The sequence below is a fragment of the Labrus mixtus genome, chromosome 7 (genome assembly GCF_963584025.1).
Source record: "Labrus mixtus chromosome 7, fLabMix1.1, whole genome shotgun sequence".
Classification (NCBI taxonomy): Eukaryota; Metazoa; Chordata; class Actinopteri; order Labriformes; family Labridae; genus Labrus; species Labrus mixtus.
Window position 1 is genome coordinate 1286064 of NC_083618.1, and position 26241 is coordinate 1312304.

The 26241-nt window shown below is 40.6% G+C and overlaps 3 protein-coding genes across 6 annotated transcripts in view; all 3 read right to left on the reverse strand.

Annotated features, from left to right (window-relative positions):
* The window catches only part of rassf5 (Ras association domain family member 5), a 32222-nt gene extending 30902 nt beyond the window's left edge, over positions 1–1320 (reverse strand). The window contains exon 1 of the mRNA XM_061041985.1: positions 446–1320. Coding sequence (XP_060897968.1) covers positions 446–1202 — 757 coding nt within the window. The 5' untranslated portion in view covers positions 1203–1320. The remainder of the gene's footprint in view (positions 1–445) is intronic.
* Positions 1321–3737: 2417 nt separating this feature from the next.
* On the reverse strand, positions 3738–17963 carry ikbke (inhibitor of nuclear factor kappa B kinase subunit epsilon). The gene is made up of 21 exons (XM_061041986.1): positions 17753–17963; positions 17203–17302; positions 16834–16971; positions 14337–14466; positions 14079–14260; positions 10495–10655; positions 10024–10134; positions 9735–9914; positions 7748–7944; positions 7458–7516; positions 7287–7378; positions 7066–7167; positions 6786–6843; positions 5340–5452; positions 5188–5264; positions 5051–5090; positions 4861–4962; positions 4365–4461; positions 4089–4180; positions 3938–4009; positions 3738–3852 (listed from the first exon to the last, which is right to left on the reverse strand). The coding sequence occupies exons 2-21, from the start codon at positions 17299–17301 to the stop codon at positions 3789–3791; spliced, it is 2166 nt and encodes a 721-aa protein (XP_060897969.1). The 5' UTR covers position 17302; positions 17753–17963; the 3' UTR covers positions 3738–3788.
* A 1905-nt stretch (positions 17964–19868) lies between these two features.
* The window catches only part of srgap2 (SLIT-ROBO Rho GTPase activating protein 2), a 62263-nt gene continuing 55890 nt past the window's right edge, over positions 19869–26241 (reverse strand). For 2 of the 4 annotated variants that reach the window (XM_061041987.1, XM_061041991.1), the window contains exons 18-23: positions 25780–25844; positions 25243–25441; positions 24024–24161; positions 23234–23468; positions 23026–23136; positions 19869–22929 (exon numbers count right to left, since the gene is read on the reverse strand). In XM_061041987.1, the coding sequence (XP_060897970.1) occupies positions 22366–22929; positions 23026–23136; positions 23234–23468; positions 24024–24161; positions 25243–25441; positions 25780–25844 (1312 nt within the window). In that variant the 3' untranslated portion in view covers positions 19869–22365. The remainder of the gene's footprint in view (positions 22930–23025; positions 23137–23233; positions 23469–24023; positions 24162–25242; positions 25442–25779; positions 25845–26241) is intronic. The other 2 variants (XM_061041989.1, XM_061041990.1) reach the window with 2 other exon arrangements.

Here is a 26241-nt window from a genome sequence, read left to right on the forward strand (position 1 = left end):
AGAGGGAGAGAACTCTGCAGGCAAAGCTGGAAGGACAAGATAATGGGCTTTTCCATTAAAGGATTTTTGGCTTTGTCTGCGTGAAAATGTCCTTCCCTGTCATACTGGCTCACTCACAAAGTCACATGCACACTTTTCTTTTGTATAACAACACACTACCAGCAATATGGTAGAGTAAAGCCACGGGACACTTCATAGAACAGTCTGAAATATTACCAGAAAGGACATACAGAGTCAGACAAGTAACAGATAAATACATTCTAAAAGATAGTCTGTTTCCCTCTATCACTTAAGATCACATGACTGAAACAAGTGTGTTGTCTATGTGCATATCTACATTGACTCATATGAAAGTATCAGCTGCTAAGTAATAGTGGTCTGAATGATAAATAAAGCCTACTCACTACACAGATGTATTTGTAGTTGGGAAACAGCAACAACTTACTTTGACACTTGAGTGCCTGTGCGGTAATCTGACGGCTGCAGGCGTCACACCAGTCCTGCGTAACAGGCTTGGCCTCGAACCGATGTCCTTCTCCTCTCTCGGTCCTCACCCTGGGGTCCAAACACCTGGGGAAGATGGACCAGGCCTCCCGGCGGTGAGGCTCTGTGCGAGCCAGCCTGACGACTCCAGTCTTGCCCTGAGTGAGCCTGTCCAGCTGAAGACTGCCGCTGTCTGCTCTCCCGTGTGGCGCGTCCCGGTGCCGGTGCGCTCCAGATCCCCCTGTCATGACGTTGATGCAAGACCTCTTGAGCGAAGTCCCCCTGCGTCCCCCTGTGTTGTGGTTCAAGTCCCCGCTGATGTTGCTGTTGCAGTCATTCGAGATGTCACCGGTTCGACTCTCTGGAGCGGTCCACCTGTCGCAGTCCGTGCTACCCTGCTCTCTGTCCCGGCCCGGGCTACGTGGCGCAGAAGGGGCGGCCGGAGCAGCGCATCTTTCCCCGGGCATCTTCCCTCCCTTTGCCGCCGTCTCTCCCTCCAGTCCCGGAGACGAGGGTTGAGTCCCAGCTGCTCCTTCAGCAGAGACCGACACACACTCCCCACTGACCCCCGAGCTTTTTCTGAACATCATCTTCTCCCAGGACGGCTTCCTCGGCAGGGTGATTTTCTTTCTGCCGGGCAGCTTGAAGAGCAGCAGCTGAGGTTCCGAGTCCAGTCTGTGCGGACCCGGGTGCTGCCCCACCACACTCGCAGACGCCATTATCCTGTCCTCCTGTAATGCGTGTGTGTTTGGGTTGTTAAAGAGTGTGTAATAGTGCGTGTTTTCACTCCGTGCCCTGAATGTAAACTCAACTCACGCCCGCGACATCGTGTAGTAGTGACGTAAGAGATCTGACGGGGGCGCGCCTCCTTTAAAGTGAGAGGGAGCGCGCGTTAATCCCTGCTTCATACTGTAGATTTGATTTGGCATTACTGAATTATTAACCTCTGATTCACTGCTCAACAAGACTTTACGTCCTGATGAATCAATGTAATGTTAGCTGTTCATTACAACTTCTAGTACCAGGACTTTATGTTACTTAATATTCAACTGAAACCACTTTTACTAAAAAACAAACAAAGCAGACTTACATAAATCCAAAAACCACAACTAATGATGAAGGAGAGCTTTTTAAAACACGATTAAGACAGAAGCTAATAATAGCCCAATAAGAATGAGGATTAGATTCCTATTTCATTTTGAAATCCTAATTATTGTTTTTATGACAAAATACTACAGGACAATGATTTGGCACATGGTTCCTGTTTTTGACAAAGGAGGTCACCCATTAAAGAAACAAATTCTTAATTACTTTTTTTATTTATTGGTAAATTGAGAAGAATGGTTGTGTCACTGTTGACAACTGCATTATTATCTCAACTACAAGAAGCATAACAAATCCCTTGTCATGATCATGACTGTATGAAACAGGACTAACACTGACAGACTTCTACAGTGCAGTGGGAAAGGTTGAGTAATACAAACTATTATTTCATATTTGTTTGTGAAGGCTAAGAGGAGAAAAGTTCCACTTGGCCAAGAGCACGTCTTATGATCAGTAAAGAAACCACTGAGGCAGTTGCAGTCATCACCCAAGAAAGCCCCCGGGGGACACCCACAAAACTCCTACGCAGTCTGAGTGAGAAAATTTCACTTCTGTACTTTCTAGTGTCACAACCAGTCACTTGTTTTCAGATTTGTTTTCAACCTTTTATCACCCTGGCCCAGATACACATACCCACACAAGTTCAATTTAAAGTAATTTGAATAAATATTATGAGAGTAATGTTGTACGAGTCATGCATGAAGTGTTTGTCTTTTTCACAGGAGTTATGCTGCAACTGTAAACTTAGAAATTAGGACATGACGTTTTTTACTTTCACTTTCAGCCTTTAATATCATTTTATTAATCATCTGAAATAATATAAGGCAAATACAAAAAACAGAAATGTCCATATTTTCCAGCACATTGAATGCGTAGTAAACTACCTTTCTAACCTCATATATAAACTGTGACCCTTTTATAAACATATTTTAAAAAAACCCTGGAATTCCCCACCTTTTGAAAAAAAAACAAAGTTTAATGTCATCTCACACTGTAAATTTGCCTCACTGTCATTGAACTGTGATTACTTCTGTTTAAATGGAGGCACTGTGGTGAGTGCTGAGACTCCCTGATCGTGTCACTTCTCTTTACCAGTGAAACCTACAAGAAAACAAAGATATAACTTATCATACAACTTAAACATCAACAGTGTGAGAGAAAATCTAAACTAAAGTGCCGTGTGACTATCAATGATGTGATCAATCCTTTAAAGTTACAATGATAAACTTCGAGCCAACCTAGATATGAAGTCACATGAAACCTTTATTTGATGATCAAAAAGACAGCAGGGGAATCCTTAGTTTTCCTTAACAAACACACAGACATAAGACACCCATTCCCACACAGAGAGATACGAGTCCTTTTAAATTAATCATTTAAAGGAGCAATATGTTAACACATGTAGCGTTTTCCATGTCGCAGGCACGGCAGCTTCAGTGTTTATCCAGCTCTGCATCGGTGTTGAAACCTCTCGCTCAAACCTCTCTCCATTTTTCAAGTGCATCTCCAATATTTATCCTATAGCTTTGTCACATTTCTGGACGGGGATCTGATTAGAAAAATGCCAAGGCTTTTTAGGTCGGGTAGAATCAGTTATATCTGAACCAGTTGGCTTGCCCACTTCCGCAAGCCAGTATTTCAACATAGCAAGTTTCCTTAATGTCTGATGAATTAGGTCATTTTATGAATACATTCAGTAGATATCTTACATATTGCTCCTTTAAAGCGTCTCCAGGTTTCTCTCTCTCTGTGGAACAAAGAACAAACTCTGCATCAGATTAACACATGGCAGCTGACTTCGCATTTATCCTGACAATCCATCACTGTTGCAGCCCATTATAACTGTAACACTAAAGGATTTAATGGGGTTTATATTGAACTGCTTGTCTCGGATGCCACACACACCCACACACTGAATAAAGAAAATCCATTAATAGCATTTCCTCCTTCTTCATCCTGTGCATCTTATCTCTAAACTGAGATTCACATTTAATTGATTGTCTTTGGCTGCTTCCTCTTCATGCAGCGCTTGCTGTAGCCGGTCCAAAGGAGAGAATCCATAATGTCTATAACTGTTCCTGATGGGAAGTTAAAATAAGGTGCTTGTCAGAGAGAGAGTTTCTGTACGTGTGTGTGTGTGTGTGTGTGTGTGTGTGTGTGTGTGTGTGTGTGTGTTAAAATGAAATGATGTCGTACCTTTGTCACAGCGTAGATGGTCTGCTCAAGCTTGGATCCAAAGCTGCTGTAGAGTTCACTGCTCCCAAACTACAGAACAAAAACAAAAACAAAAAGTAATAATCCAAATGTCCTTACTACCCAATGAATATCTAGTTGACAGGGAGAAACTGACCTCTCTATAACGCTGTTGTTAAACTGTAGTTCCTGCACCAAAATCTCCATTTCCTCCTTTAGATGGTGCATCCTTGAACAAAGAAAGACATGTTATCATGGCAACAGGTAGACTGACTCTATCTTTCATGGCCACACATAAAGACACACACCTGAAGGCCATCTGGTCCTTGTCTCTGGGTGCAACTGTAGACTGTTGTGCTCCTCTACTGGGCTGAAGACTGGATAATATTCTGTCCAGAGCCTTTGGAGGACAGACGAGACGTTACATCATCAATATGCTGAGATGCAACATGAGTGACATCACTGAGATGTCCACTTAAAAAGCTCTAACAAATCCAAAAAAACTCAATTCATATATAACCATCAGTCAATCATACATGTGTACACTGTTAAGTAACAATCTGATCCAAAAGTGGAATGTTGACCTTATTCTGGCGGTGATTATTCATCTCCAGGTCTGCCAACAAGCCTGTGGAGAAAGAGCCAAAGTCTTGCAAGCGGGTCTGCTTTTCCAGTAACACACTGAAAAGTAAAGTAAAATAAAGACACACTTTAATAAGTCAAAGTGGACATCTTTACAATATACCAATGCCTGCTGGACAGTGGATACTATAGGATACCAGGATAAAGAAAAGTGCAGAGGGTCAGAATCGAACCTGGACTATCCTTAAATCCTTAAATCATGGAGTGCTTGAGATAATTGCAAGGCTACCCGGCCCCACTCAATATGCAAATTAAAACTCAAGATACAACATGAAAAGTAAAAACTTAATAGAAAAAACTGATTCTGCTCAATAACAGTGCCCTATTGTCTTCCTTTAAATATTCATCAATGATTGGGCTGAAGCAGCTGATGTTAATCTGCTCCAAAGTTCACCTATGTTTGTAAAATAAAATAAAGCAACTCAAGTCTGTTCTGACCTGCTCCACGTCCTGGCTGAGGCCAGAAGCTCTTTGTATCTCTGCACACAGTCGTCTCTAAAGAGAGATTTCACTCTCTTAATGTGGGTTGACAGGTGGATTCTGGGAAAAAGAGCAACAATCACATTACAGGAATAACAACTTCACACACTGGGCGAGCAGCGCAGCAGCTGTGTGGACACATACTCACTTTTCGAACTTGTGGATTTGCTCATCATTATAAGACAACTCTGTGGTAAAAATTAGAAAAATATAAAAGGTCCTGTCAACTAATTCCAGAACAAAAGGGCTGAACGTGTTTCCAATTTCACTGGTAAACATACATACTGCCAATTAGTTTGTCTTTACGATAGTGCTGGTGAATGACTGTTATCTTCTGCAGCAGCATCTCCATCTTCTGACAGCTGTGAGAGATAAGAGGTCAGAGGTCAAACACCACACGTTCATGAGGCCTCCCTGAAGCTTGAATCCGAGATTACCTCTTGTCATTGGCGAGCGTCTCTGCTAGTTTGGCCTGCTCTATCTGCAGATGGTCCAGTCGGTTCTGAAACTCTTGGATGCCAGTGGCGTATATGGGCAGGTGCTGGTGGACCTGCAGAGACAGCAGACACACACTCTGATAGCTGAATAAGGCAAAGTCTAATGGTTAGAATAGTTTACATTCTAACATAGACAAGTCCAGGTTTTCCATGTCTGGAAATTGGTTTAATAGCTGGAGAGGTGCCAGTTCACTTCTGGAGAACTGCTGAGGTACCATTGAGCAAGGCACCAATCCAATATCAATGATATCTTGTCCCTTTAGGCACACACTGCTGAGTCTCCCTGTAGTCACAGTGAGGGAAAGGAACAACACTAATGTGTGAGTGAGTATGTGTATTTATGTACAGTATGTGTGAGGATGGGTATATGTATAAGAGTAAGTGCATGTATGTATATATGTGTATATGTATGTATTTAGAGACATATATAACCGGGCAGGAATTTATAAAATACTGTATTTTCTAACTAAAAATGTATACAGGTAAAACAATTGCACTTTAAATGTGGAACATTGACAACATATCATGTCATAAGGAGGTTTACACCAGAACAACCATTTTAAATATTTGTGAATATTTTGCATGTGGTCCTATGTTATCTATGGCACCAATAAGGGGCTTGTCAGTCCATAGTCTATTTCTGACAACATGAAAATATTTTAGGACAACATCGATGCATGAATTGTATTCTTCATTTTTGTTGTTGTTTTTTATTTTATTTATTATTTGTATTAATCAATTATTATTGACTGATATGTATGTATATGTGTATAGGTTTGTGTGGATATATGTATGTACGAAACTGGGAACATGCGTGGGGGGGGAGGTGGGAACTTGCAGGCAGGCTTGGGAACATATAGCTTCTGAATAATTTATGTTTAGAGTTTTTCCTTGTATTTTTTTTCCCATTGCCTGTTTCTGTTTTATTTAAAAAAAATAAAAAAAACCTTCAATAAAAAATAAAATAAAAAAACAACACTAATGTGTCTTTAAATTGCTCATTTCTCAGACAGCTCAGTCGACAGGTCAAAAGTAATACTGACCTCAAGACATAAAACATTTCACTTTTTTACCGTTCCCTTTAGCCGTTTCTTTTTCCGTGATTAAGTTATTGTTGTAACCTTCGATCTATCAGAAGGTCTTTATTTTATTTCAAAATAAAAGCTGGGTTAAATTCAAATAGCAGAAAATGCATCTTACGTATTCTGGCCATCATACCTGTCGAAATGCTCACATTCTTCCCAGTGATCAGTCATTCTCAACCATATATTCCTAAACTTAGAATTATGCCATAAAAATATGTAAAAGGTCTTATTCCTGACATCCTTTCCATTACTAACATCGACCAAACCAGGCCGTGTGATGCTTCATGCTGACGTCACTCACCAGCTGCAGCTTTTGGTTGCCATCACCTGAACCTTGGTTTTCTGAAGTATGTTGGCCCCTTAAAAAATAAAGTCGCAACAGATATTGGAGGAGAGGTAAAGAAAGAGGAGGTTACAAAAGTTACATGTTTAACAATATAGTTAATTCATACTAGGAATATAAAACCTACATAACACTCTGGATAAGACAAAAAATGACAACTCCATTTTTTCCCAACTGCTGTGTATCATAAGGCTTGTCATGAAAACATAGAGCTGTGACTAAAAGTACATCAACTCACAGTGTGTGAAGCCTGTGTTCTACGCTGAGGCAGGACTGAAGTCTAACAGTGATCATGGCAATACTGTGCATCGCTTCTCCACACTCCCTGCGCAGCCTCATCCTGTGGAAGAAGAGAGGAGGACATGGAGGAGAAAACATTTGACAAGGGTCATCATCTAGAGTTACATTACTCAGTGAAATTAAGCAAATGATCCTCATTTTAGCACGTGCGAGTCTCACATGTAGCTGTAGTATCCTTGAAGGAGTAGCTCTCTATGTGAGTGCAGCAACTTTACCATCCTGAGATACTGGTGGACCACTCCCACCGTTACCTACAGAGAAGGGAATGGTTAGAAGGGGGAAATAATGTGTTAAATAATGTGTTGGGAGACATTGAATAAATCAATTCACCTTAGTGAAGTGATAGTCTGCCACAACATCAAACTTGGATGGGATGACAGGAGTCTCTGCTACAAAGAAAAGCAAAAAAAACTGTTGCATTTATAGAAATATTCATCAACAGACTTGCGTAAAGCCACTAACTGACAAAGATATTTGTTTGAGTAGGTGTGATGCTGGAATACACCTCGTATTGACTCTTTCATAGCTCCCTTGGGGGAGAAAGCAAAGAATAAAGAAGAGGAATCCTGAGGACTTCACAGGAACATTTCAAAGGCGTTCATTGTCTTTGATTGTCTTACGTTCTCTGAAGGGAAGGCTGGGGTTTGCTTCAGGCCCGCAGCTGAGCAGAATCAGAGGCTGGGCTCTTGAAGTACTCGGGAGGTTGACCACCTTCATGTTGCCTTCCAGAGGGAGGTCGTGACCCAGGTACAGTAGATGTTGCAGCTGTACTCCAATACCAGTCTGAGAGGCAACCTCCTCAAAGAATACTGACACCCTGAGAGGATTAAGAGAAGAGAGGATTTCTGGCATCCAGACCACTTTTTTAAAATCCTTTATCTCATTCAAATAAAGGAATAAACCTAGTTTTCTGCACATGGGCTTGTTGGTGTAATCATCTACTGAACGAGTCACGTCGTCTCGTCAGCCCGACTTCTGAATAAAATAACAACCTCCCACTTTGTACCACCTCATTTAAATGTGATTCACTTTGTGAAGCTGTCCTACTCTTGAGTCATGCTGTGAAGTAAACAACATGCTGAGCAGGCAGGCCCATTTAAAGGTCGCTTCAGGAAAGTACAATTTGCATAGCAGCACAATATAACATTCTGTATGCAGACATGGAAACAAAACACTTATGAAAATGAATTTTTTATATCTGGGTCAAATTCCACAGTTTGAAGTTCTTATCTTATCTGCAAGTTTAAGTGAATCTGGAAGTATGTTGCACCTGCAGATCAGACTAGACATCAGCTTAAAGGTGCACTATGTAGATTTGGTAGTGAAATTGGAAAGTTGGAGAAGTGAAACAATTATATGCTATATTTTCTGAACTAAACACACAAATTTTCCTCTAAGGACAGTTTGTGTATAGAGTTATGAACATGTACCACAGACAGAATCTGTACACTTCTCCAACTTTCACATTTCTCTACCAAAACTCCACAGTGCACCTTTAAAGTTGATGGACATTTTTCTAATTTCAGTCCAACTGTCAACCTTTTGTCTGTAGAACAGTGCTTCCCAAAGTGTGGGCCGCAGCCCCCTGGTGGGCCGTGTGGGTACTGCAGGTGGGCCGCGAAAAGCCCTCCACCAATTTTAAAAATAAAATAAATATCACAATAATGATGATTCACCATGAGTCAACCCTTTAAGTGATTAGTAAGGCGTGTCATGACTATTCATAGACATATTGTTTAGTAAACTTTTGTGTCTATCTTGCCATAATATCATGTTGTCATGTCCAATAATTTACCCTTACTGAAAGTTATAGATGTAGTCATAAAAAAAAAGTATAACGGGTCCCGGAGTAATTTTGTATTTCAAAGCGGGCCGCGGCAGTCTTTAAGTTTGGGAAAGGCTGACGTAGAGAGTTGGATTGTTTTGCATATAGACATTTTTGGCACCACCTGCAGATGTTTTAGAAAGCCCTGTGGAAATCAGGTGAGAAAAAAATGCCAAAGCTGAGATATTATAAAGTACAAAACTAATCATTCAAATACATGTTAATTTTTTTCGTTACCAAAAAGTGGTTTACAACGACAGTGAAAGGAATCCTTAAAAAATGTAATTTTATTCAAATGTTTTGTCTCTCATTCAGTGCTCCGTTTGTTCTTTTTGTCACTCTTTGCTTACTAAGCGTGCTAAGTGCTGTCTTTCCATGTGTGGAGTGAAATTTAAGTGTGGGTTTATTACAGGCGGGCAATATTAATGTAAGTATTTACGGATATAGTTGTTATTTTTTGCTGCGATGGCATTACGTATTAGTGTTACTAAAATGAACACTTTCTTTTTGCTCTAGTTGTAACCTAAGGGAATATATTATTTTAAGGATTATTATTTCTTTATATTCTGATTCTCATATAGGAATGAATACGAGGTTTAAAAAATGAATGTGTTATGGGGACTGCTGTGAAATGGCGGTAACACAGCCTTGTTGCAATGACTTGAGGCAGGCCGTTCAGGCCTACTGCAGGTGTAGTCACCCCCAGAGGACTTCTCTGAGCCATTAAAACCCTGCTGTTGACTGCTTTATTCTGGAGGGTGTTTATATTTGCACAGACTTACGTGTTGTAGTGGTTTATGTAGATGCAATGCGCCTGGGCCTGTTGCAGAGAGAAGAGGTGAACTGGCTGTCGCTGCAGGATGTCTGTGGTGGCTGTGAAGAACTGGTCAAAACCCCAACACCTCTCCTGGTCAGCCTCCAGTATACCTGCCAGGACCGGAACCAGCTGCACTGTCAGACCTCTACAGACCAGGGGAGAAATAGATGGAGTCAATCAAGAAGAAGTATCATGTGTTTTCATTATGGTGTCACTGAAATACATATTGAAGGGCTCCGTTTGGTGTGACATACTGTGAAAGTTGACAGCTGTGAGGAAGGCTGTAGCTCCACTCTATAGGTCCGTCTGCCACGCGCTGTATTCCAGCTATAGCTCCCATCGGCTTCTCTGTAGTTATTTTGAACCTGCACAACAAGACAAAGACTGATTGGTTATTGATAGACATTATTGTTCTGCACAAACCCCAGGAGGCCTGGAGACACAATTGCAGCAAAACAGCTTTCTCCACAAGGACATCTACAGACATCACTAATTGTTTACATTGTAGTATGCTTTCAAAAAATGATAGACTGGTGATGCTGGTCTAGGGAGAAGCTTAAACCAGAACTTCATGTCATCATTTCTTATAAATATGACTAGGAAATCTGTCTCAACTGAAAAAAAGTCTTTAAACTTTGGTTGAAGGGCTGTAGATTAAAATCAGATGTTTATATCATAAGTATAAGGCCTGTGGTTTATGTTGCAAATGTAATAAAATAACTCACATGGTGGGTTTGTTCCTGCGGGGTCCACCATATGGTGTGAAGGGAAGACTCCCAGTGGCAGTGTGGTAAAATGTCACACCAATACTCCACAGGTCTACACTCACTCCATAGGATTTCTGATGAGGCTTGCGCAACACAGCACGTTCATACATGTCCGGGTGCTGCACACAAACAAACACAAACACATGTACAGTCAGAGAAGTCTTCATATTTGGATAATATATCATATGTTGATAGCCGCTAAGATCACATCTGAACTTGTCCAGTGAAAGTGGGATTTTGGGGTTGCAGCTCAGTTGGTAGAGAAGAGGCGATCACTCTCAACACATCGGTTGTTGGTCTGACCTTTTGATGCATGTCTACCCAACTCCTTCATCACAACATTTCCTGTCTATCCTATAAAGGCAAAAATACCAAATCTGTAGTGTTTCTCCAGGGAAGTCACTAAAAATACAAGCATGTCAAAGACATCTGTAACAGTCCTACCAGATATGTAACAGTCTTAAAACTGTGGTAATTTAAATTTGTCCACTAGGTGGCTACAAAGTCTTGACACAATTTGCTTTGAGGTTTTTAACATCTGGCCTCCACCGGGCCTCACTGATTGACTGACAGTCATCTTTGCCAAGAATACATTACACTGGTAACAAATTATTTCCAGCTCGAGCTGCAGCATAGTCACACACAGAGGGGATCATAAAAAAAGAAACACACCATGCACACACATCCCATAGAAATTCATTTCAAAGGAGAAACTGGTTTTATAGCAATAGGAGGTTCAGTTCCGTGGGGGTAAGCAAACAACTTAAGTATCATAACCAAAGGAATAGTGTGAACGATATAGGCTAGTGTGATTGCATCCTTTACTTTGTTCTAAATATGCTCCATAAAACCAAATGCATTCTTCTCTTCAGGCCAAGTTATCATCAAAACAGTGGATAGCAACATTATTTCTGCTGCCATGTCTTGAGAGTTTCCCTAGAGGAGAACTGAAGAAAGGAGAAGTTTACAAAAATGTGCAATAGTCTTCTCACTGTCAATCAATGGGGCTCACTGGACATGCTTTTTATTGGTGTTTTATCATTTTAGCACGTTTGACTTGAATTTTTTTATCCTGCTCCCTTGCCGATGAGGCAGTAAAAAGATGATCTGCTCATGAAGTCACCTCATGTTTTTTTTAATGCAGCTGTAATGGAATATGAGTGCTAAGGGTATCTCAGAATGACCTGCTGGATAACCGTGCAGTAAGTATGAAAGAAGGGGAGTCTGTACATAAAATCTTAAAACGAATGCTACATATTAAAGTGGTTGATCAAAATGTTATACCCAACAGGGTTTCTAGAGTTTATCTTGCCCGTTATAAAAATCATGACGTTTATATTGTTGTCAGACCTTTTTAGTCAGGAGGATACATCAAACTATTTTTTCTATCAACTATATAAAATCTTGGACTAACACACATAGGTACCTCTGAACACCCTTTTCATTACTTATCTATCAAGTTTTAATTATCTCTAGGGGTGTGCAAAGACGTCACTATTTGTATCTGTATCTGGTAAACCAAAAAAGTATCTGTATCTTTATTTGGATAGAGAACCAGAAGTGGGTAGGGTTTATACCAGAAACAACTGGTGCATAACTGTGTTGCTGTAGAGCAGCAGCTTTAAACTAGCCTATGTATAGCTGATATGATTATTTTGCAGAATGTGATGATTTCTGCAGTGAAAATGTGATCCATTTTTTTTTCAGGGTTCTTGTTTTTGTCTTTGAATGGCAGAGACACTCGCACCTGCCTGTACGCGCACCGACCACGCACGAGAGAGAGCGAGATAAAAAGAGAGAGAAAGAGTGAGAGAGTGAGGGAGAGAGAGCGAGAGAGAGTGAGTGAGAGGGAGAGTGAGCGATAGTGAGAGAGTGAGAGAGATAGTGTGAGTGAGATAGAGTGAGGGAGATAAAGAGAGAGAATGAGTGAGAGAGAGAGTGTGAGAGATAGTGAGAGAGAGTTAGAGATAGTGAGAGAGAGAGTGAGAGAGTGTGAGTGAGATAGAGTGAGGGAGAAAAAGAGATAATGAGTGAGAGAGTGTGAGAATGAGAGAGAGGGTGAGAGAGAATGTGAGAGTGAGAGAGAGAGTGAGTGAGCGTGAGAGAGAGAGAGAGAGTGAGATAGTGAGAGAGAGAGATTAATCATGTAGCTTCGCTCCAGAACTGGTGTCTATCGAGTGCTTTACAGATAAACATTAGTAAAACTAAAGAAATGGTTATATCCAGTAAAAACAATATTTCTGGGGGAAATTGTTGAAAAGGTAAACTGCTTTAAATATTTAGGAACTTACATCGATTGTCACCTCAAATTCATAGATAACACAGACTATGTCTTTAAAATAGCTCTGCAGAGGCTACACCTACTTAGGAAGCTGAATGAGTTTGGGGTGAGTAAAAATATTCTTGAAATGGTGAACAAGAATCTGGTAGAAAGTATTTCGTCTTTTAACATGGTCGCATGGTACGGGCATTTAGATGTTAAATGTAAAAGCAAACTGACAAGAGTGGTCAATACCGCTAGTAAAATCATAGATGCCACTTTGTGACAGGCATGTACTGAACACTAAAAAGAAAGCCCAGGACATAACAAGTGACCCTTCTCATCCACTGCACTCCCAGTTCGAAGTGTTTCCATCAGGTCGGCGATTCAGACTGCCAAGAGCCACAAAAAATGTTTATAAAAAATAATTTGTGTCAATAAAATTATTAAATTCATAAAGGAAAAAACAACCCCCCCTCAACTCTAACTGCACATTGTTTTATGAAATTGCTGTTTTTAAACCTATAACTTTATGAAATGTTGTAAAACTCTGGCGTATTATTTTAAATTATTATTTTAAATTCACGAACCATGCTGACTGTGATGTTGTCGAGGACTACAGGTGCTCTCCTGGTTTCCTGTTGTGCTTGAATGTTGTCTTGTTTGTCATAATGTTGTTTTTTCTGTCTTGTTCTCATGAAGCCAAAGACAATTTTCCACCTTGTGGACAAATAAAGTTCTATTCTATTCTATTCATATCGGACTTTGAAGTTGTGCTGCAACAAATGCATTCAAATAAAATGAACAGCAGACGTCTCTCTATCTCTGTGGTCGTCTGCAGAACACACAGACCTGTGACATGCGAGGTGTACAGAGTGAGGGAAATCCATCATCTGTTCATCGGTCTTAAATGCCGATCTAATGAGTGAAACATATACATGTGTCCACAGTGAATTAATCCAGCAATGAAGTGTACAAAAATAACATGAAATTGACTTTCTTTTTTAAATTTCAGAATAATAACTAGCATATTCGGGTGTAAAAAATATCTGTGTCCATCTCATTATCCGTGCCTTGCCGAATTCACATTTGGATTCAGGTTCGTCCCTCGTAAGTTCTGAGGTTTACATATTACATATTATATTAACATTACCCTGAAGAAAATAGTTAAAGATAATTACAGCTTTGGCAGAGGCATGCACTCGTTTTTTTTTATATTCCCTTTTTATTTGGAAACACCGTTCTCTTCCCACACAGTACACACACAAGGCTTTTATCTTACCAGATACTCTTCGGTTCCATAGATCGACAGAAACTTCTCATCATCTTCCAGCTCTCTCGCTGCTCCAAAGTCAGTCAGCTTATAAACAGACTTTCCGTCCTCCCCAACCTGTCGCATGATGTTACCAGGCTTGATGTCCCGGTGAACCACTCCGTTTTCTCGCAGGTGGTTCATGCCCTGCACTGAAGCGAAGACAAACCAGGACACTTTAATTTAGGTTTTCCAGATTACCCGGTTAGTACTAAGAATCACACCCACCAACACACTGCAAAACTATAAGGAACTCGGTTTCAGGCAGGCCAAAGGCATTTTCTGGCTCCTCAAGCAGGCTGAGCAGACTTCCTCCTGAACAATACTCCATCACCAGCACCTTGTTTTTAGAGGGCATCTAGAGAGAGGGAGAGAGAGGTGAGCTGCACTTTTGTTTTTTTTGTAAATTTTATTTCATTCAAACAAACAATAAAGTTAAGAAAAACAAACAAACATAAAATCTCAAATTTTGAATGAAAAGGAGCAGAAAGAAGACTAATCTTATTAGATCTGCCCCTCTTTCACAAAGCATTAATTAAAACAAAACAGAACACTTCATTCAAAAACAATTAAAATTAAAATAAATTGGCTGCAGGTAAACACAGCCACTGGCAGCCCCATCGTAGGTCCTCCTTAACAATTCATTTTACACCGTACAAAGCATATTGAAACAGAACAATACATCTCACTGACATATTTCCACATATTTATTCAACAAACTGGCTTTAATTTTTCTTTTTTTTTAAATATCATGTTTGATTTTGATTCTTTAGTTTCTCTGTTGAGATTGTTCCATAAACCGATTCCTTTCACAGTAAAACAACGTTCCCTCAATTTGGTTCTGAATCTCGGTTTATTAAAGATCTGTGTTCCTTTTAAATTATAACGGCTTTCCCTTTTTTCAAATCTGTTTTGGATGTTTTTTGGCAATGTTTTCTGATTAGCTTTAAACATAATTTGCAGAATACTGTAATCAACTAATTCATGAAATTTCAACAACTTTAACTGAATGAATAGCGGGTTTGATGGCTCTTTTTTGCAAAATGAAAATTGAATGGGTGAATGTTTTACAGTCACTTCCCCAAGTGCCCCTTCCATTCTGTTGGCTTCATGAAAATTATAAGGAAAAGGTACTGCCTCAAGAAGTCTACATTATTTAAAGAAACAACAAATAACTACTGATATATATTTGTGAAAAAATAGTAACTGAGAACATTTGTTGGAAATGCACGATGAAAGCTCTCTAACTCTAGTGTCTAACTTTGTGGTAAAGGAGGTTTATTCCGCAAAGGCAGCTTAAGAAAGCTGAGTTTTTACTTGCATAAGCTCAGTGTGAATAAGCCATTGTTAAAATATGCTCAGTTTCGCTTAAAGCTCAAGCAGTTCCACTAATAAAAAAAATAAGCTTTCTCCAATTAAACGGAACTCTCTTAGGGCTCAATGAAAGTTGCATTGTGCGTGTGCAAGGAGAACATGAGCAGCAGAGAAGAGAAATAGAAGAGGGTACCATGTGCCAAATGTCATCTTCTCAGCAGCAAAACAAATCGTTCTGTTTTGAGGAGGATTATATAAGGAATAGTGTTAATACACAAGCCTACTTGTTAGTCGATCTGTAGTGCACTATTTTAGCCTTATCTGTGAGGTGTGTGTGTGGAGCCACCATGGCCTAGTTAACCTGTACGGATAAACATGTAGAAGCACTGATGTAAGCAGCTGATTGAAATCTGCTTTCTTTATTTCATTTGAAAGCTCCTTAAATGGACAATGACAGCTAAAGAAAGAGAAAAGGAGAGAGATGATGATGTGCAGTAAATGAGGGGGGCCTTAAATTGAACCTAGGAATCTGCATTATGGTACAAGTTCTGCCAGGTGAGCTTGCTGTACATGGTCTGATACATAAAGCTTAGAAGCCCATCGAAGGGAAAGTGTGGCAGGGAAATATGATGATAAGTGTCTAATTTGCGCCCGCTGTGGACAAAGCTGTGCCCCTTTAATCTATTCTTACCCACAGTGTATGTATGTAACTCTATAGAAATGATCAATGTGGTTTCTGATGGCCTCGTTTGCTTTTGTAGGTCACAAAGAGGCCTCAGTATAAATATCAGTCTGTTTCATAACCAGTTAGAAACTCCTCATTTTCTTTTAACTCTTTTTACACGGTGCACTTGGAGTTGTCTTTGATGTGATTTGGGCTACATAGTTTGATTAATTTTTTTTGGAGATAGTGACAATGATTAGATGTATTTCCATGATTTTATTATAATCTTAAAAGTCTTTAAATCTACCGTTCAGGCAAACTGAACCATACGCCTTGGTAACATTCAAAGAAAATGCCTGACCTTGTGATTTTGAACACAAAAAGTAAGTGCATGGAGTGTAAAAAATACACCTGAATGAATTTGTCACAGCCTGTCCCACATTCTTTGACACTAGCTATATGAAGCTGAATTGGTAGGCTGGTTCTGCAATATAACTCACCATGGTAACTGAGCAGGAAAATCAATTAAGCCCCATATATGTCATTTAATTGAGCGAGCCCTCTCCTAAACCTGCCTTGAAGGCACCCTTTCACATGCACAAACGCTCTCCTTATCAATGTTCTATAACCATTTTGGAAGAAAGCTGCTACCCTATTTTACACAGTTATTGATTCATAATATCTTCACACAACTGAGTTCTCCCTTTTCGCCAGTTCTTGAGTTAACACCTCTTATGGTAGCCTTACTTCTTCCACAGCAAACAGCCGGACAATATTGCTGTGGCTCAGCTTCCTGAGCATCTCAAACTCTCGCATCTGGACGTCATGGGGGCGGTTGTAGCTCATCGTGTTAAACACCTTGACAGCAACCAGCTCACCCGACCTCTGTATGCCGCAGACGTACATGCACCCACACACACACGCACACACATTTACAGATCAGCATCACACATCAAAACGTCATTTAATGTCATCAGCAATGCAACCACAACCTTTTCTTATCACACATCCTGGTGTCACTGCAAGTAAAAGTGTAGGTTGCAACATCTGAGGTATAGGCGGATGGAAAAAATTATGTTTTTGAGTCTGAGAGTGAAAAACACTTTCTCTTACTACCTTGTTGCGGGCCTTGTAGACACTGGCAGTAGCTCCTTGACCCAGGACATCTTGTATTGACCACAGGTAGTTAGTTGTACTTGCTGTGATCCCTGTCATGCTGGAAGGAAGCAATATAGACAAAAGAGACTGGAGAGAGATCCCACTCTCTTATGTTCCCATGGAGTATGACACACACACACACACACACACACACACACACAGTACATCATGAATTACAGACATAGAGGGACTACATACTAACAAGAAGTTAGCTGGTATGCTATCTTAATGGATTAGAAGATTAAAATAATATCTAGACAGTATATTGCATCACAAACTAGTCTTCACTAGCTCAGTAGTTTTATTACATATGCTTTGGTTTTGTTATTGTAACTTTTTAAACTGTCAGCCCTTGATAAACCTGTTATGCTACAACAACAATAACACCACAATTAATTAATTAATTCAAGTTAGTTTATTCTTATCAACTCACCATTCTTAACTTTGTCGTGTAGAAAGTTTATATAGCTCACATGAAATAAATAAATAAGCTGAAAGGTTAGCTTACCTTGTTAGCTGCTGCAGCTAGCCGTGCTGTATCTGACAACTGTTCCTCATAAGTTAGCGTTAGCTGCTTTAAACGATATCTCGGGATATGTCGCGTCAAAACCAAGTCACTGTCGTAAATTATAGACCCGTGGCTTTACAGTCACTCCAACTTGACTGAAGACAAAAGACGCCTTCGTAACTTCTTCCGCATTGAGAATAAAGAAACAGCTGTTTTAACCATAGACTGTAAATATTAGGTTCTAACCTGCGTATTGGCTGCTTTCTGATGACGTAGGACACAGGTAGGAACAGGGAGGACCTGCAGGTACGGTAATAACTAACTGGTGCATTCCGTTCCTTTCTGTCGAAAACCAGTGGGTGTCCTCAAAGTCAGCAGATGGAAGCATCACGCTGCTGTGTGTGTGTGTTTTGGGAAGTGTTGGTTTCAGTCAACACGGGGCGGGCTCTATGAATAAATAGAGACGGAAATAAAGCAAAACAGCAAACTAGGCACTTTTCACTTTGCCTCAACTACCAACTCTGTAACAGTAAACCGTGTAAGTGAACTGCACTTGGTTCATTGCATAGTTTGAAACATCCTGTTGAATTATACATTTTGTCCCGTTTCAATTTGACATCAGTTTTTACAATATCTATTATATCTATTTTACAAAGTCCACCACCGTTTCCTTGGTCTTTGTTACATTTAACACCAGGTGGTTCTTCCCACTCCATGCAACAAAGTTATCCACCAGCATCCTGTATTCTGTCTCCTCTCCACCACTGATACACCCCACTACCGCAGTATCGTCTGAGAACTTCTGTAAGTGACAAGCCTCAGAGTTATACTGGAAGTCTGAGGTGTATAGTGTGAAGAGGAAAGGGGACAGCACAGTCCCCTGCAACTCCCTCTGTACGGTCTTCAGAAACTCACTGTCACCGTCCCTGAATGCCTTCTTCTTTTTATTTAGCAGACATTTTAAATCACTGGTGATCCAGGGTTTATTGTTTGCAGAGCACCTCACCCTAAATAAATAAATAAATTCCTTCGGGAGATAGTATGGACGCAGACTCACGGCTAACAGTTCGATGTTAGGGGTGCAGATGCGCTCCTTTACATTAATGTGAGAAGGATGACACCATCGGTTATTCACAAGCAGAGCAAGCCCCCCTCCTCTCTTCTTACCGCTCAGCCTGTGATCCCGGTCAGCCCGTACAGTCATAAATCCATTCATTGTTGTGTTTGCGTCCGGAATATTCTCCTGCATCCATGTCTCGGTGAAACACATTAAACTGCATTCTCGGTATTCACGCTGTGATCTTATGAGTGCTCCGAGTTCGTCCACCTTGTTCACCAGCGACCTCACATTCCCCATGACAATCGAGGGGCTTGAACCTTCTCCTCCTTGCTCTCCTTATAACACCGGCTCTGCACAACTGGTCTAGCCTCAGCAACCCCCAACCAACTTCTCATGAAAAATTGCGACCCTTATTTGTGATACTTTTAAAGTGTGTGTATGTTTGGACCCTAGACGGTAGGCCTACTAAACGTGACAGAACAAAGAAAAGGAACACAACTTATATTTAAATGGCGCTTCAAAGACTTTTTGACACATTTTTCCCAGGCACACATTCACAAACCTCTCTGCACATGGCTTATAATATATCATCTTATAGGTGAACATGTTTGACCAATTCCTGTGGTCCTACTAGAATAAAATTGTGTAGCGTTTGCACAACAGAAAAAGTACACACAAAACAGGTGGCCTCTGGTATTTGTAGTTCAACCCCATTTTTTTTCCTAATGTGACATCTTTGTGGCGGTGATGCACCAACCAACATTTTCATATCTTCTCTTTTTTTGTCCTTTTCTGTCAGTTAAAAATGTTTCTTTCCAGACTTAACCTACCTGTGGGAATCTAAGAATGGTTCGAGTCCCACTTCAAGCCAAGATATGAATCTCAACAAGTAACATATTTTGTGACATTTCATTTTCCCCCCTTCACCTGTGGACAAAATGATCCAGACATTTATTCACTTAACATTTTCCCACCTATCTCAAGGATAAAAATTTAAAAATAATAATTAAATGGGACATTTTTAATTGTTTCAAACATAATCAAATTCAAGAATCGTCATAGCAAGCAATGTTTATTAAAAAACAGATTTACTACAAGAACTACACGTAGAATTATATAAGGCCTATTTGATTAAACTACTATTGCTATTACTGTACAATATTGTACCAAAAAAAGAGTGTACCTCTGTAATGTACAACATTGTATATACAAAGTACATCTGAACACAGGATTCTCCAGTAATACAGATACAACTATAAATAGATTTGACATAACAATCTTTTTTTTAGTTCTGCTGTTGTTTCAAATTGACACAGAAATGCATATTTAACAATATTCAAATCCGACAGATCATCCCCACACAGTTAGTCCACACCCAAGCTAAGTTGTTCAAGTGTACGATGATTGATTTGAGATCTTAAAGGGTCCCAGCTCCCCAGAACAGAACACACCTACCAACCCCCTGCATATCTGTATGTGTGTGTGTGTGTTGTGTGTGTTCCCTCCAGTTGTCATAATGAGGTAAGAACAAACGCAAATACACCAGGTACTACAAAGAAATGATACAGAGATTAAAAAAAAAGAAGTAACAATTATAATTTATTACCTGGTAGAGAGCATTCAGGAATGCAGTATTTCTGGGTGGAGAGGCAATTAGTATGGTAGAGGGCAACATGAGGATACATGAGCTCCATACTTTTTCAAGAGGGTGAAATAGAATTTTAAACAGGTTTCATTCAGTTCACCTTGAATGGCATGTGTCAGTGTTTACAAAATTATTCACATACTCGCAAAGTCATAATCAGATCTAATTTTGCAAAGGTACACAGAAGCAAACCATTTCACACAAAAGAGAAAAGTTGAAGTCCTTGGATTACGGTTTCCTCGTCCACTTTTTATTTAAAGTTGGGTCTGCCACAGGAGTTGGTACAGCGACAACTGGAGAAGAGACTTTTCCATCTGCTCACATGTACACAGTGCATATTTATTCAGCACAAGGGCTGCTGGTACAGAGTGTTTTCCTTTGTGTCTCCATACTGCTGCTGTTACAGTAGGTGGCATCCCTTTATGATGCGTGGCAAGGGGCGGGGTTAATGTGCACACATACTCTACATCCACGCATGCTCACACACATGCACACACCCAGACAGCTACACAGTTTGACATTTAACCATTACAGATGCAGATTATTCATAAACAACTAGAAAATAAAATTTAAAAAAAAAAGCAAACTTTGCTTTAGAACGCATTGGATGAGGTGGTTGGTTGTGCTTCTATCTAAACACACTCTGGAGGATCCCCAGCTCCATGCTTCCAGTTATCATCATGATTATTACACAAACATATACATCATTAGAATTATATAAAAAAGTTTTTTACTGTTTAGTCTGAAGAATATAGTTAAAGGAGCAAGCTGCAACATTGTTTAAAGTTGTTTTGTAGCTTGTACTGCAGAGAAAGACACTGACAACCACCGAGCTCACTTATTTAGCTGCTGTCTATGGCCCCAGCATGCAAGGAAAACCTGAACGGCGTTTAGCTGCCACAAAACACCACCACACACACATTTGGAGGAAAAGTGTGTATGTATGTGTGTGTACAGTCCGACATGAACTGCTAGGTTGTAATGGTCCTCTACATACAGAGTTGAGCTGCAGCAGTGAAGCAGCCAAATGCCTCAAACTACCAGCTTTTATCATTTGTATTGCTATTTTTTTAATTGAAAATGACTGTTGGTCGTAATAATTATCAGAGGACAAGAACAGCAATATAAAAAAAAACACCAACATATCAAACACTGGAAGAAGAGAGAAAAATAAAGCTCTTGATCACATGACTTACACACTGATATTTGGCCCAGTTTTCTTTCCTTTCATCCTCCTACAAGTCCACCTTTATCTCTACTTGTATTCCACTTCTGAAGCAGCAAGTCAGTGAGTCTCATATCAACACGGAGCAAGAGCTTAGCATTTCACAGTTTATCGTCAGGAATCAAATGCTCCTTTCTTCCAGTCCACTAGTCATGTGTAATTTCAAAGTTGAAAGAAAAAAGAAAACCTGTCATGTCTACTATACAAAAAAATCAAACAGTGCTTTTCGTTCCTCACTTAGATCTATGTGTAAAGGCAAGTAACACTCTTGCATGCCCACTCAATCACAATTTCAAACAACACAAAACTAGTGTATGTAAGCTGTGTTTCTGGAAGTGTCCATCCCAAGTTCTCTGTTCTCTGGTGAAATATTGGAAAATCCAGTGATTCCCAGAATCTCTGTGGTGGCAAAAAAACAAAACAAAGAGTCTTTGAAGGGTGTTTCCACTGATCCACGCTCTTTGATAGTTTACGTGTAGGGAAGCAGAGCTGCCAGGAGAGGGCAGAAATAATTCTTGACAGTCCTAAGTGAACCAACATCTTTAGGAAACTGCCTGGAAATGAAGAAGTGAATGCTACACATGAGTAGTTTGTTTAAAAAAAAAAAAAAGGTGCTTTCTGCACCTGATAAAAGAGCTGTAAGAACTAAAGAGTTAATAAGACTTAGATAGCAATTAGAGGCCCTAAGCTGGGCAGGATTTGTCATTAGATTGGGGTTGAGGTGGTGGAGGAGGGGTGCTAGGGAGAGAGTGTGTGTGGCCTGCAGGAGGAGGAGGAGGTGTAGGGGGAACTGTAGAGGTTGGGGAACCCATTGCTGGGCTCCCACTTCCTCCTCCGCCTTTTGGGAACACCACTGGCTTGGGCCGAGTCGCTGGGGGTCGCAGCTCTCTGAAAGAAGGTACAGAGGAGGAGAGGGAGGAAGAGGAGAGAGAGGGGGAGGTGGCAGAGGGCAAGGGGCTCCGCGGCTGGCTCTTCGACTGGCGGAAGGAGGAAGGCACATCGCTGGCGGAGGAGGCGCTGCGCTGAAGCGGGTGGGCGTGCGAGGAGCCCCCCTCGCTGTCTCTTAGCAGACGGGAGTGGAGCGGGCTGGAGGGCTCCGACGCTCCACCTCCACCTCCTCCACCCACACCTTTCAGCTGCTCCAGCGTGTCCAGGACGACGTCAGGGGTGTGTGTGTGTTTGGAGGTGCTCTGTCTCTCCAGCTTACTGATCTCAGTCAGCCCAGAGCTCATCGTGGCGTCCAAGTCCTGCAACACAGGATGCAGACAGTTAATGAGAGCTCTTGTGAATAAAATGCAGGAAGAAGCAAGAGAGGAATGTGATGTACAAAGGAGGAGTTGTACCTGTGAGCTGTGCTCCACCTGAGTAAACACTTCAGGATCCAGTGGTCTGTGGTTGCTAAAGCTTTTAGAGCGTCCTGCTGTTGTTGTCTTGCGTAACTGTGGACTCTCCACCTAAATTGCAACAATGCACACAATTAAATGCCTGCAACATTTTTTTAATTCATGGATTCACTTGATAGTGTTTGCTAAAGATGAGATGTCACAGTACCTTGGTCTTCAGAGAGGAGTGACGGGTGACCGAGTTGAGGATGCTGTGAGCACTGACGGGCCGTTTGTCTCCACTTTCTTTGACCAGAGCCCCACCAACAGGAAGAGAAGCCGTTCTCACTCCTCCTCCTCCTCCTCCTCCTCCTCCTCCTCCGCTGGTTCCTGGACTGGTGCTCTCACTCTCTGAGCCACGGAACGTTCTGCGGATACTTCCAGACTCCGGACGTTTCCTTAACCTCAATGAGAAACCCAAGTCACTTTCTATAACTGTTTATGTCAAGAAGAAACAAAGAATTTTAAACACCACAAGTTTACTGTATGTGAGAAGAAAGCTAAAGCTAAAAAATACATTTTATATGGACCAAATGGACTGAATCATCTCCATGGGAGTACATGGGTGTTATTTCCTCATTTTTGTCATTTTCTTTCATCCGTTAACCTGCTCTGTATTTTATTTTCTTATTTTCTTTCTCTACCCCTCCAAGGTGAAAGCTTCCTGTGTTCTTTCGTAAATAATTTCAATTTAATTAATTTCATGTTACTTGAATATGAAAAAATCTTAGGAAGAGCTAAATTGTTAAATATACTGCGAGCATTGTACCCCCCTCTTTCTGCAAAGAAAGTGCTCCAATGTTTGAAAGTTTGAGGGAGGAGTCTTGCATTTATTCTGCTATTATGTGTAATTACTAATGTGTGAAGAATACTTTTCCTAAATAAAAATAATAAATAAATTAAAAAATGACATTTTAATACGAACAATATATACTGTAAATTATGAACACAAGACTCACTTGTTCAGGTTGGCCAGGTAGATATCAGCCACATGAGCTCCAGTAGGAGAGGCAGCACTGCCTCGAGTAGACACCCTCTCCTCCAGCAGGTCCCTGCTGTCCACATCAGGCTTTGGACTTCCCCTTCCTCCGTCAGACCTGAAACCATCAAACAATAGGAGTTGAATCATTTTTGAATCTCTATCCCACATCTAGGCCAGCAGAGGAGGAGCTTTTCTCTCACATGGACACATTATGTTTGAAAGATAAAGATCACTCAAGGGGACACATTTCTTTTATTAGTCGAAACTATGCAGCCTTCTAACTCTTATACGAGTTGAAAAATGGAACTTTAAGGGGAAGTCCAATATTTGTCAACCTTGATAACCTTTTTTTTTTTTTTTTTTTTTATCTTTTATGACAACAACTTTTTTCTCCACCATGTTTTCCATGTAAATCTTCTAAATCATCTTATTGCATTTGTTTCTTCTTTGTTGGTGGCACACACGTGTAGATAGCCTGGCACTTTCATTAAAGTCTTTCTATGTGATTTTTCACACTTAAATATAATATAAATCAAGTATATCCTCTGAAAATAACTCTGTGAGTCATGACTGTCTACAATGGGTGTAACACCCGAGTCCCACTGTCTGTGATGTTTTCAGAGTCCTATCTTCACTTTGTTTACGTCGCCCAGACAGCGGCTGACTCCTCCCCTCACGTATAAAAGTTGTTTAATTGAGGGACTAGAGAAAAGAAGAATAACATACTGTACTCACTGCTTAACTGTGTTTCTAGATCACGCTCATTTCAGGTAAATCTACATGCAGTGTGAAGATACGAGCATAATAAAGATCGCTAGCATTAGCATGCTAACACAACAATGCAGCGCGAGTTGTTTTGGTTTCATGCTGGTGCTCAAGGGCGACATCTGCTGGATCAAAAAATCTCATATAAAGCCTTTAAAGAACAACTGTGCCAGAGTGAACATAACTTTTAAGGAAGACAAGGAAGCCAATGTGCTAACATAAGGAATGTATCTTAGCAGATTCACTTCCTTAGTAACAGGTATTTCCTGTGTTTACTATTGGCTAAGTTTTCTGTAGGGATAGCTGTTAGCTATTGTCTCTAGGCCAAGAATAAGAAAACACGAGAAAAGGTGAACAAAAACTGTAAATTCTGATTTGTTATTCTGTTCCTTACACTATTTTTTTAAGACTAGCAGTAGGATGCATCTTACATTTCTTGAACCACAATGTACTGGTGCGGCACCAGTCCGTCCGCTCCGTTATGCCTTCCTTCCCACCAGTCATCAGAAGCTCGCTGGTACAGGAGCAGAGATGCTCCCTTCTTGAATGAAAGCTCTCGAGGAGTACGGCCGGTGTAGTCAAACCGAGCGATGGCTTCGATGGGATCAGACTCTGAAACAGCCAAGGAGCCTGAGATTCAGGGGAGGGTGGACAGACACAGGAAGTAACAGAGAAGCAGGGGGAGAGAGAGAGAGAGAGAGAGAGAAAAGTTTGCAGAGAGGGGAAGCCATATTAGTGCAAAGCAGGTGAATGGTGACTGCACAAATGTTAAACACGCTAAGCAGTGATGAAAGCAGCATGATTAACAGGTTACTGGGACCAGGATGTGAGCTGGTTTTAATGGTTAGAGCCATACATAGTAACTAGTGAGAGGGATGAGATATCATACAACTGTTAACAAGAGGAAACTGTTTGGTTCATACAGGTATTTAAAGCAAGTGTTTGTGTGTGTGTGTGTTTTTTTGTACCATCTTCACTGTTGTGACGGACAGAGACGGTATCAGGCGCAGGCTCTTCCACTAGGGGGGGCTCACTACAGTGGACATAAACACAGAGCAGAAGAGGTTAAGAGGACACAAACACAGAAGTCTCAAACCCAACAACATCATGTGGTGGTGACTCACAGCCTGACCTCCTATTCCTCAAGAAATCACATAAGCTCAATGACAAGTTGACCTTGCTGCTTGTTCAATACTTAAAAATACTTTTTTTGATGTGCTCTCTAACCCTGCTTTGATTTTAGCATTTTACCACAGGCCATAGAGTTTGGATACATCCAGGGCTACGGGATTTAACTAATGTCAGGAGTCAAAGACTTCACACTGCAAGTTCAAAAAGGGAGGCTGGTATTCATCCAGTATATATTGTAACAATTCATCCATCTATTTTTAAGTATTTTATTGTCAGAAAGTGTTGGGGAAAAAAAGCAT

Bases quoted from the DNA above. Each gene is read 5' to 3' on its own strand.
- ikbke (XM_061041986.1), bottom strand. From the start codon at position 17,301: ATGACAGGGATCACAGCAAGTACAACTAACTACCTGTGGTCAATACAA. The intron at 7,168-7,286 runs GTGAGACTCGCA...CTTCTTCCACAG, and splicing joins CAAGGATACTACAGCTACAT to GATGAGGCTGCGCAGGGAGT. The intron at 6,844-7,065 runs GTGAGTTGATGT...TTATTTTTTAAG, and splicing joins GAACACAGGCTTCACACACT to GGGCCAACATACTTCAGAAA.